Source organism: Urocampus carinirostris, chromosome 11 (genome assembly GCF_059441175.1).
Source record: "Urocampus carinirostris isolate Australia breed hairy pipefish chromosome 11, RoL_Ucar_1.0, whole genome shotgun sequence".
Taxonomy (NCBI): Eukaryota; Metazoa; Chordata; class Actinopteri; order Syngnathiformes; family Syngnathidae; genus Urocampus; species Urocampus carinirostris.
Window position 1 is genome coordinate 30,859,888 of NC_142359.1, and position 12,593 is coordinate 30,872,480.

Below are 12,593 nucleotides of genomic sequence, written 5' to 3' on the forward strand. Positions count from 1 at the left end.
TGAATGATCAATGTGCACATTTTCAGGCTCTGACTTCCCAAGGTCAGTGCCGAGAATGTAACGGCTCGAGAAAAAACGCATCGACAGCGTTCTTAAACGGCCAGTAGGAACGGTAGTTAACCTTATTAACCCAGTTTATTTGATGTTTATAGGAATGATATGTTCATGTGTGGTAGAAAAAGATAAAACATGATGTCCTAATAACAGGACGAAAATAAAACCAGAGTAAAAGTGCATTAACTGGTGCTAGCATTGTTAACAACCCCCCTATATACGCACACCCCTTTTTCTCACTATTTAAAAAACATTTTCTTGCCTATTTTCCGTCAGCTTAAAATGAGTCAAAAACCACTACACTTAATGAGCAAAATAACAGTGCCGTTGTAGGTGCCTCATATCAAAGGATTTATCAAAATGTGGAGGAACAGTTCTCATTGTTGCATCTACTCACATGACATGCATTAGCATCAACAGAAAACGCTGTCTAATGGATGCAGTTGGTTCGAACTATTGGTAAGAGTAGTCAGTAGTGCATCCGTAAGGGCTCAGGGGGTGAAGCATTCAAGCAGTACATTCTTAGTCGTACCCCAATTGAGTTTAATATGCAAATTACATTCATGTAGATGTGAATTAAGGATTACAAACGCAGATTTGATTTTATGGCGTTAACCAAAATAATTGTTTACAAAATAATGCTGACGCAATTAAAAAAAAAACGTATGGTGTGATTGGCAGAATATGAACAGGACAATGAACGCAAAAGTTGGTCCTAACCTGGGAGTAGAAATTCACCATTGTGGTCGTTTCTATATCTTTCTTTCCTAGCATCTCCATTTTGACCGGTATTGATGAGAATTTGGTGGAGAAATAATCCAGGAAGTCAGGCAAGTAGGAGGCTTCACCGTGGATGATCCCCATGACATAATGTGCAGCCTAGATGTAGTAAATAAGATCATTTTTAACAAGAATTTAAAAAAAAATCATTCAAAACAATTCACTAAAAAGAACTACAAGTACCATGTAGACTAGGCAAGTCAAACTCAGTTTGGTTCAGGGCCCGCATCCAAACTGCATGTTCTCAGGTGGGCCAGATATTTCAAAAAAATGTAGACACCAAATATTTATCTTTGTTTTACAGTACTATGCTTTATCATTCAGCCTACACCTGTAACCTTACCAACAAATTATAATCACGGTTGAGAAGGTGATCTATTCTAAGAACACATTCATTCACAAACAATTGGAAACAATGATTTCAGTTTGGCATTGGCGTGTTAAATTTAACAGATGAATAACTGCAGCTTTACATCTGAACCAACTACCAAAAACATACCAACTCAACCAGGAGCTATGAATAAAAATATGCATACCTAACTTGTCATACTGCTTTGAAAAAGAAAAAAAAAGAAGTTATAGACGTGAGCGGGCATTTCCACCAGATCAAACCGGTAGGGTTGGGATTACCAAAGCAGGGCAGATACTGCACAATATTGTCTTAAATATGAAACCAGACTGGACGTCAATTCTTTTAGATCTTTACTGTCCTTTAGTAGACAGAAGGAGCAATGGATTTGGATTTATTAAAAATAAATCATATTTTTTTGACAGAAATGAGCTAGAGACTTGCTTTTTTTTTGTCATACTCAGAAATTAACAGTGGCTCGAACTGATTCAAAGGGCTGAATTCAGCTCGTGGGCCGTTTGTTTGACATGCCGGATGGAAACTATAATGCTGAAACATACCTGGGATGAGTCCTCACTAAAAGCCAGTTTAACAAACTCCTGGGCAAATTTCTGCCTCTGTTCGGGGGAGAGAGAGCACAGCTGAGAGGCGTAGGCGTGGGCGACCAGGGCGCCGCCGTTCGGCTGTCTTTCGATGTGGATGTAAGACGCAAACTCCAAGCCAGCGAGGCCGGGATGGGTGGAACGGGCCGCGTGCTTGTGTTGGCTTTTGTGCGGTGAGCGCGTCACGAAAGACGGATGGAGGTGTGCGCTTTTGTTGTTGGAAGTGTAGACAGGTAAGGGCAATTTAAACGGCGACACTTCAGGGTGGGGTGAGGAGGAATTGGCAAGAAGAGGCAGTGCCGAGGGGAGGAGAATGAGCCCGGCACAAACGGTTTGGCAAGAGCGGTGATACATTTTCACGCGCTTGTGTTTCTCTCCTTCTTTGTGTTTCTTCTTCTTTTTCTTCTTGACTTTTTTTATTTGCAGCTCTGAGTTGATGTTTGCTTTCACACCACCATCTGCAAAGGAAAGAAATCATTAAGCTGTGAAAGGCACAAAACACAGTTGAAAGCAGAGTTTCGCCAACTTTGCTGCTTTTGCCCCAATGTTGAAAAAAATCCTGTTCATCATAAGTCACAGGCATGAAGGTATTAGGTTAGAGTAGGTCATCAATTTCCATGTCACATTGCACAAGCGCCTGACCAATAAATTGTCTTTGAATCATAGATTCTCAAATTTATAAACTTAAAAAATGACTGCTAATTTTTGACATTTTTAGAGAAGAATCAAAAACCAAAATAACATACGTTTTAAAAGTACCTGCAATGCACCATTTTGGTCCCGTGGCATCACCAACGAGCAAGTTATGTGCAAGAGTTTGTGGTCGTTAGAGTATTTCAAAAGGTCAAAAGACAGCCAATTGGAATACAGAATGACACAAAAGACATGTTTCCTCTTTCGCATAGCAAATGTTTCAAATACTGCAAATGGCCAATTATTCGGTGGGTCAGTTTTTTTCTCATTCAACCCCAAAAATCTGTACATACAAATGAAAAAAAAAAAATTTTTCAACGGTGTTGCAACAAAAGGCTTACAAGAAACACGTCTGCATAAATAACTGTGGACGCTTCTTTTAAACACCTGAAAATAAATAACAGATGCCGGGTTGAAGCCACAATCAACATTTTAAGCCACAATCACAATCTAAAGTACTAAAACGACATTTAACCAAAAAAGATGATTGATTGCATTCTGTCCCTGGACATTATTTTTACGTGCATAGTTATTTTTTAATGGTGTCTAGATAAATGTTAATAATTGTAACTCAAATACATTTCAAAAGTATTTCATATTACAGTTAATTATTGTTTATTGCAACAGATGACTTAATTGATATGGTTTCTTAAAAAAACAAATAAAATAACTACAATATCAGTGTGGTAATGTAAAAGCCTTTCAAAATTATGTATTCCCTACATTTCATGAAATGGATATAGCATCAAAAACATGGAAGCATCATTAAAAAAAAGAAAACATTACAGAGAAGCTGATATGAGTCATGATGCATGTCCTAAATATTGGGGGCAAGACAGCAAGCAAGCAATGCATTTATTTATGCCCCCGGTGTGGATGTGTATTTGGATATGAAGACACACGAGATCCGTGGCAATTGTTCACCAAAAGTGGACGTGTCCTGTACGCAGAATGTATGTGTTGCTGCTTCAGCACAATTGAAACCATCAGACTACATCTTGAACCGTCTAGTTTGCACTCTGGGCACGTTTTTTAATGTCAAGGAATGCGACTGCCTGAGCATAGAATATAATACAATGTGTATATGTGTGTGGACAAAAAAGAAAAGCAACAGTGTATTTGCACATAAATACTCATCCAAAATATCTCTAGCCAACTCACACATAAAAAACCTTGCTTACCCAAATCCCCTTTTCTACAACTACCCATACTGTACTTTGATTTATACGGCCCAAGACTGTGGCTAAAAAAAAAACATCTGGAAACAAACAATATGATCTGATAAATTGTTTCCTTTTTATGTGGAGCTTAAACTTTAAAAAATATATTAATGGGAACAAAATCACAGTACAGTTGTTTTTCAGTATGCTGCAGCGCTAACGTGAAGCACACCCTTATTTATACAAAGGGAGTTGTGACCACAACAATTGTAGTAAACGCGCATACTAAAGTGTAGCCACAAGATAACAGCAACCAGCAGCAATATGTTCCAGCATCCAGACAAGTTTCCGCGCGCAAACAAGCCAACAAAAAGCTTCCATGGTCGTAAACCAGCCGCTTTCTGCTTATTGATTTCCTTTGACCGTTTCCTCCGGCAGCGATGCCCGCTTCAGCTGTAAACTCGAACTGATAAGTTTCCTTCTTTCCCAACGTTTGAGTACTAAGAAATAAGCACTTGGTCAGCCTTCTTCTTTCACATGAATAAAATAATTTTGTGTGCTTTTTTTTCTCTTTTCACTTTTGACCAATCTTCCTTCTTAACAATTTAATACAAAATAATTATGAAAAAAATCAAATAATTATCTTTTCGGCAGGAAAAGACTATAAAACTAGACCTACAAATACAGCGTGATATATGGCTAGTTGAGAAGCAGTAAATATCCCCATGTGTTTTTTTAGTAACAGATAAAAACAATATGTATAAATTATCCATACCTTTAATGGCCTGCTTGACCGCTCCATTCTCCCGCTTAAAGTCGTTCATCACTTTGTGCTTTTTCTTTTCCTCATGTTCTCCTGGTTCCCGATCTTTCGCCGTGTCCTTGTTGAGCAGATCTGCAGGGACACACAGAGAATGGTCTGGGTGCTGAAGTTTCAAAAAGAAGGATTTTGTGTACTTGTTTTGCAATCTTACAAGTTTATAATAATAATACATCCTACTTCAAAGCGCCTTTTGGGACACCCAAGGTCGCTGTTGATAGTAATTAAAGGAGAACCTTTGTGATGCGGAAATTCTTACAAAAGTTAATGCTCAGCATTAAGTGCATTTTGGAATGGACTTGTAAGCTGAACTTTTTTTTTTTATTCCAGCAGCTTTTCTTACACTCTGCCCAAAGATTCCATTCCTTTGAGTTATATTGTATCTACCTTTCTCGAAACCAGAAAAGAAAATTCAAATGTTTTCCCCTTTTCCCCCAGATTTCTCATTGAAAGTAGAGTGTGTAAGTGAACATGGCGGGGGTTGGAGGCACCGCTAAACAATCAAAGTAGAAAATCCATACAAGGTTAATAGCAGAATTGGTACTTTTCTTTGTAGCAACACGATGCTTCTATTTAAGAACAAATAATCATATGCACTCTTGAAAAATTGTCTACTTGATATTTAAGAGGAAACTGAGAATTCATACAAACCAACGACATTGCAAGCTTCATGGGAATGTGTTTGAAAAGATCAATTAAGCTGGACTGTTTATAGTAAGTTCAGACAAAGGAAGGCTTGTTGAACTCAATGATCAGATTTTACGTGAGAGACAAGCCAAAATTTTCAAAACCTTTGTGTGTATACTGGGAAGCTCTACTTCACAACTTGAGCCTTAAGGCAGACATAATGTAGATGTTATCATGTCACTGAGCTTTAAATTGTTTTTCCTTTGAGGAAGAACTGGTTTGACAAGAAAACAATTTTGTGGTAAGAGATATGTGCAGTTGCAAAGAAAACAATTTTCACGTTTTAATAAAGATCTATCACCAAGCATGTAATTGACCTTAAATGTGACTTCTGCTTAAAGTTGTAACCACTTTCACTTCATAACAATTTCTACTTGAGTGCATGATGCAACGTGTGTCACAGGCAGGTCAGGCAAGTGAAATTGTGTCAGTGCGCCTGCAGCCACCGAACGTGAATATTTATTCTTATTTTTACATCTTCTGCGCTGTGGCAATTGCATCCATAGTGCTTTTCTCAAAATCTGTCATCGCCATTCACAGTCTCACCTCTCAAATTAACCCAAAGGGCTAGGATGACATCATTCCCATACATAAACATCTGAGCGACTTGGTACGATCGATCCCAATATACAGAACCAGAAATCTTAACATGTGCTGGTATGATCGACAACCTAACGTACACCATGTACAAGTAAATATGTATGGCAGACTTTTTCACATTCTATCTATCTATCTATCTATTGGTTGCAATTAGTAAAGTTAGGGGCGGCATGGCAGCGGAGATGTTAGTGCGTCTGTGGCACACTTATGAGGTCATGGGTTCAAATCCCACTACCAGCCTTCCTGTACAGAGTTTGCATGTTCTCCCCGTGCTTGCATGAGTTTCCACCGGGCACTAAAGTTTCCTTCCACATTCCAAAAACATGCAAGTTAGGTTCATTGGTTTGGTGAAATTGTCCTTTGAAATTGTGCGACCCTACTGAGGATAAGTGGTGCAGAAAATGGATGGATGAGAACAACATAAATGACAGCAAGATTAGAAGTGGAACTGCAGGTGTAACACCTAAAAGCACAGTAGGAAAAATAGCTAGAATATTAACAATATTAGAAACAGACTTCAGTTATTATTGCACCTAAGTTGTACAAGTATGACAATTTTAGGGTTTAGTTTATTATAAAGTAGCTTTAACAATACATAAATTGGATTATAAATCAAAAAAACGGAACAGTAAAAAACTGAATAGTCAAACAGCAGATATATTTAAGAAGAAAAAATTAAGTACAGTACAATAAAACGTGCAGTAACCTACAAGTGACAACCAACCAAAGCCAAAGTTTGGTAAAAAAATTGCAGTCGCAGAATGAGCAATGTTCGGACTAACGGAAAACAAGTGAACGTAATTAAGTTGCTATGTAAACAGTACTGAAACTAATTATTAATAACATTTTGTAACTAAACTATCGTTACACACACTTATTAAAAGCAAGTTATAAATTACAACATCCTCTGATCGCTTACGGTTCCTCCTTCATTCAGGATGTAACATACAACCCTCAATCTGCCATTAACGCTTAGGGTAGGCTTGATTATATATACACCGACAAAGTAAAACTGAATACAGTTTCAATGGTGCCATCTCAAGATCAGAGCACGAGGTGCTGAATTTCTCGGCATGGAGGTATTATCCATACCAATAATACTTGCATCTATGCTGCATTTACATCCATAAAATAGAATACAGAAATCCGCTTCTTCTACCTAGTTAGTGTGTAAACATTCTATACTGTATCCCCAGCGCGCAAAGAACTTTGACATTTTTATTGTTTAATATCTTTTGCATCCATTCAATATGGTTGGTGTAAAGTGTAAAAAAGAGGTGAGCAGTTTCATTTGAAATGAAAGTGCAATATGGAAGATTGGTGCTGTTGAGAAAATGGTTGGATCGCTTTTTTTCAGCCACTTTTTACCACGGAGGAAGAAGTAGCCTAACTCTTGAAGCCCATCTTCCAAAAGTAAATTAAACTTAATTTTATTTATCTTTATAGAGCATATTATTTTTGTAAAATAATATGTTTTAGTATAAAACTATACAGGTTACTTATACAAGCCTTCAACATGTTCATATAAACCTTAAAACATACAAAATATAGTACTGAAGCAACTTACAAACAAATTCGACTTTCAAACGATTGTCCGGAACTTATCTTGGTTGTTAGTAGGGCAGCATCTGTAGTGAAAACATTTGGTCGGTTCATACGCGCATATTTGGTTGGGTGTCACCGGTAGCATATGGTAGGCAGCACATGAGGAGATGGCCTACCTTATACAGGAGCAGCAAAGTCAATGGAGAACACGTGAGCATAGAAAAAAGTGTGCTAAAATTCTGATCTCTTCATTTGTGAAATTATGTTTGCAACACACCATGCAAAGAGGAAATAAACAGCTTGGGCAGTATGCAGAAATGGAAAAGGATATACGTGAATGGTTCAAAGCCCAGAGACAAAATGGATATAGAGGGTCTTCGCTCAGTGTTCTTCTGCAAGCTTTAAAGAGTGCAACAAGCGAAGAAATATGAAAGGGTTCACCGCTTCTACAGGTTGGTGTACACGTTTTCTTTCAATTATTTTACCATGTGGGAATTTTAAAGCAATCTTAGGGATCAGCTTCGATGAGACTATATAATGGTAATTTGTAACTAGAGAGTTACTTTCAGACTTTGGGTGTCAAAAATCTGGAGGGTCACACAATTGTTTTTTTAAAGTAAAGTAACTAGTACCTGTAACTCACTGTTTTTCATTAACGCGAATGAACCTACAATGTGAACAGATTTGCCATTAAATTACAATTTTGACACTCTTAAAATCTAATACAATCCATAGAAATTATGTTTAAAACACCTGGGGTATTTATTTTGAGGTTTGGGGATAAAAACAAGCCTGCAAAGTCCGAAAATTGAATGGAGCTGAGGGGGGCGTGGTGCTTCCACCAAAACAACACTCGCTCCATAATGGCGGTCGCCTGTCATCGTGTTATGACAGCGGCGTGTATTTTAATTACATTCGCTCGTCGATAACAACAACAAATTAATATTTCAGCGTTTAATACCCTACAGGCGTTAAAGTAACTGACTCTAGGCACATTGGCTTTGTTTTTATTTTCTGACTAAAGTGAGCGCAAGGGTTGAGCGGCTGGTTAGCGAGAGCTGGCAGCCATTAGCCCCGCGGAAACCTCGACTTAAGCCGGGAGGGGGGAGGCTTTGTGGCGTAAACTCCACTCTGGTGTTCAAGTCCAGCCGCACCAATTCAGAACTTCACACTTTCAAAAGAAGAAAACTAAAAGTTGGTACCTTTCTGCGGCAACGTGACATCCCCATTTTGTCGTTTAGCTGGAGTATTGTGGTCGCATCTGCTGGCACCGTTGCCCGCCGCGAAGAGTTTCCTTTTTGCGTCGCCCTTCTCCTTGATGGGTTTCTTGATTTTCTTGTGGAGGAAAAAATCGCTCTGCCTCAACGTTTTGTGTACGGTGGTTACTTGGCTGACACCAAGGCTCCACAAATCCGCCGCGAGGCTCGGCTGCTTCGACCGTTGCTGGAGTTTGTCATTGCCGCCGCAGTTGCCTCCATCCCGGAGCACTTTATTTGGTTTGACGCTGCTCTCCACGGTTCGGAGCTTTTTGGAAGGGACGTTGGGGTCCCGGGAAGACTCCAGGCCGCTTACAGGGGGTCTTTTCACCGCCGAGGGATTGGGGAGCGGGCTCGCGACGGGGGCGGGTGCCTTGGCTCCGCTGCTAAAGCGAACGGAGCTCGGCGAGTCCGCCATCTTGAAGCTTCTCTAGCTCGCTATTTACTCGAGGAGCACTACTGGCGCTAGACCTGCGGGGCGGCCCGGGGGCGGGGCTTGACTCTGCTTGATTGACATATTCAGAGGGGCGGGATTACAGCATGGATAGTTAGGAACGATGAAAAGCCAAACATGATGGACCACTTTCCGTGTTTGTAAACAAGTGTGACGTATTCAACCTGCGCGCGCATTGTTGAGACAGAAGGACATAATTCATGTAAGTTTGTACCAGCCTCTTGGCAGGAAAATAGTATTTTATGTAGATAGTAACATATTTGAAAATCACAGACTATGTGCACGATAGCGACTTTGATAGCAAGTAACTTTGTGGAGTTTTTGTGTGTCTGACATGTTCGCCTTGTATACACATGCCTGTCAACCTCAGCCAATTGCTTCCTTTATTAATGGTTGCAATTCCCTTTATTTGCATACCTGTCAACCTGCATTGTTTGTATGCATTTTAAGACGTGTACGAGGTACAAGAAAATCTGGACAGAAAAACCGAAATTTGTCAATTATGGGTACCATCCGGTAAACACCGACTATCACGGAACAGCAAATCAATCAAGTCTAACGAGTTCACCGCGGTAGCCTCTATCTCGGTATCGTTTTATTTGTTGCAAACGAAGCGAGCGGTTTGATGCTACTGTGCGCATGCGTCTGCCGCCTGGGGATTTCCCATCATGCATCATTCCAGAAAAAAAAATACGGTGTAAGATTATTTTGTAAGGGAAAATACGACCGTTTGTAAGGGCATGGAGCCGTGGAGGTTGACAGGTATGTATTTGCGATACTAAAATCTTACAAAGACAACGCGGCATCTAGTTACTCTAGGCAAGACACGCTTATGTAAAACAAAAACAAAGGGAATTTGTGTAAGTCAAGTCAAGTCATTTTTATTTGTATAGCCCTAAATCACAAAGAGTCTCACAGGGCTTCACAGATCACCACACTATATTACACAGACTATTTTTCAGCCGACGAGAAGAGTAGGTTATTCATATGCTATGGAGTAGAAGTGACTTTTAAGTTTAGATTTAAACATTTCCACTGAGGTTGCAGATCGGATCTCATGGGGAAGAGCATTCCACAGCACCGGTGCCCGGATGGAGAACGCTCTCGAACCAGCAGAACACTTCTTTGCTCTTGGGATCACCAGAAGACCGGCACTCTCAGATCGTAGGCTTCGGACCGGGACGTAGGGGCAAATCAGATCTGAAAGATAAGAGGGAGCTAGTCCATGTATGATTTTGTACAATACTAAGAGAACCTTGAAATCACATCTATGGCTAACTGGGAGCCAATGCAGGTTAGCCAAAATCGGAGTTATGTGATCGTACTTTTTTGTCCTAGTTAAAAGCCTCGCTGCGGCATTTTGTACCAGCTGAAGTGACTTGATTCTAGACTTCGGGAGACCAGAGAGTAGTGCATTACAGTAATCGAGACGGGAGGTGACAAACGCATGAATTATAATTTCCGCATCAGACTGAGATAGTATTGAACGGATTTTAGCAATGTTACGAAGATGGAAGAAAGCGGTTCTAGTAATTTTCTTTACATGTATTTCAAAGGATAGATCAGGGTCAAATATGACACCTAAATTTTTAACTGAGTCACTCTGTGTGATGTGACATTTGTCAATGTTCACAGCAGTTTTTGAGAATATATCACGGCATTTAGATGGACCAATGACTAACATCTCGGTCTTTTCAGAGTTAAGACGCAAGAAATTGAGTGACATCCACTCTTTTATCTCAACGAGGCAGGCCTCCAAATTTCCACAGTTTAGTGTGGGAGATTCCTCCAACGGAAGATATAGTTGAGTGTCGTCTGCGTAGCAGTGGAAGCTGATATTGTACTTGCGAATTATATCACCTAATGGAAGCATGTATATCACCTAATGGAAGCATGTAAATACTGAAAAGAAGGGGGCCAAGCACTGAACCCTGCGGAACACCGCAGGTAACATTAAAGGGCTCAGATGTCATTTCACCATATTTAACACAGTGCGTCCTATCTGTGAGGTAGGATCTGAACCACGAGAGGACGGTTCCTGAGAGACCAATCAATTTTTCCAACCGTTCTAGTAGGATATTGTGGTGCACTGTGTCAAAAGCAGCACTAAGATCCAGCAGCAGCAAAAGTGATGAAGCGCCAGAATCCATTGCCAGTAGGAGATCATTTGTTACCTTGATCAGAGCTATCTCAGTAGAGTGGTTAGCCCTGAATCCTGATTGCATGGATTCAAAAAGGTTATTCTCGGATATGAAAACATTTAGCTGCTGTGCCACTACTTTTTCAAGTACTTTAGAGAGGAAAGGTAGGTTTGACACAGGTCTATAATTACTTAAGATTTCTGGATCAAGGTTGGGTCGTTTCAGTGTGGGTTTAATAACGGCGGACTTAAAAGCTGCTGGAACTACACCTGAGGAGAGTGATATGTTTATAATATTTAGAACTGAAGGTCCAAGGACGCCAAAAAGACTTTTAATAAGTGAACCTGGGAGCGGGTCGAACTGGCAAGTTGTCGGTTTGGCCGCATTCACCACCTGATTGAGATCATCAAGTGACAGTTCACTAAAACGGGACAATTTCCCAGGACAGCCACCCTGTCGTGCATCTGTAGATTTCAGCCCTTTAGTATGTGTGGTATTAATAATTTCTTTAGCAGTTTCTTCCTGTATGCATTGAATCTTCTTAGTAAAGAAGACCATTAAGTCATGAGCAGAGTGCGTCGAACTATCTGCAGTAGTCTGTTGCCTTGTAAGCGATGCTACAGTGTCAAAAAGGGCTTTGGGATTGTTCTTTTGAGACGCAATCACCTTCGAAAGATAGGCCGATTTTGCAGAGGCAAGGGCCGCTTTATACTTTAACAAGCTGTCACACCATGTTTGATGGAAAACCTCAAGCTTGGTAGTGCGCCATTTTCTTTCCAATTTCCTGCATTCTTGTTTAAGGGTTCTAGTTTCATCAGTAAACCAAGGCGTGCGTCTTTTAGGACGTGACTTTAGCTTCATGGGCGCTATTGAATCCAGGACACTAGTCAGGGTGGTATTGAACTCATTCATGAGTGATTCAATCGAGCCATTGTATGAAGGAAAGGACGCAACTGCTCCAGGAAGGAGTTCAAAGAGCTCAGAAACTGTGTAAACAAGTTTTTTTTTTTTTTTTTTACCTAATTAACAACACAAACAATTCTTTCAGCATATTTCGTATATTTTTTCCTCACTGATACTAAGACAAGGCGGAGCAGAACCAAAATTGGCGAGACAGGATCAATCTAACGAAAAACACTAGTTGTTTTTATCTTTTTTCACGCACAAAATCTGTTATACGACATACACAATTTGAAATGATCAAATATGTATAGAATATGGGGAAAGCGTGGAAGATGACAGGTACGTATACAACGGCGGTCCATATTGGGCAAATCATGATTAAAATGTTTTTTTTTTTTTCTTTTTTTTATGACAGCATTTTAAATGGACGAAAATAGTGGCTCGGATAACCAATTTATATTTATAGTAGCTTATTAAAACTTTAGAATAGTTTACTTTCCTTCGTTTGAACCCACCATAAATGTATTTTAGTGTTGGTGAGATCAATAA

The 12,593-nt window shown here is 39.8% G+C and overlaps 1 protein-coding gene across 1 annotated transcript in view; it reads right to left on the bottom strand.

Moving 5' to 3' along the window:
• Nucleotides 1–8,970, bottom strand: part of LOC148357062 (lysine-specific demethylase RSBN1L-like) — a 21,996-nt gene extending 13,026 nt beyond the window's left edge. The window contains exons 1-4 of the mRNA XM_088347712.1: nucleotides 8,493–8,970; nucleotides 4,414–4,533; nucleotides 1,744–2,243; nucleotides 775–933 (exon numbers count right to left, since the gene is read on the bottom strand). Of these exons, the coding sequence (XP_088203838.1) occupies nucleotides 775–933; nucleotides 1,744–2,243; nucleotides 4,414–4,533; nucleotides 8,493–8,964 (1,251 nt within the window). The 5' untranslated portion in view covers nucleotides 8,965–8,970. The remainder of the gene's footprint in view (nucleotides 1–774; nucleotides 934–1,743; nucleotides 2,244–4,413; nucleotides 4,534–8,492) is intronic.
• Between the last annotated feature and the right edge of the window lie 3,623 nt (nucleotides 8,971–12,593).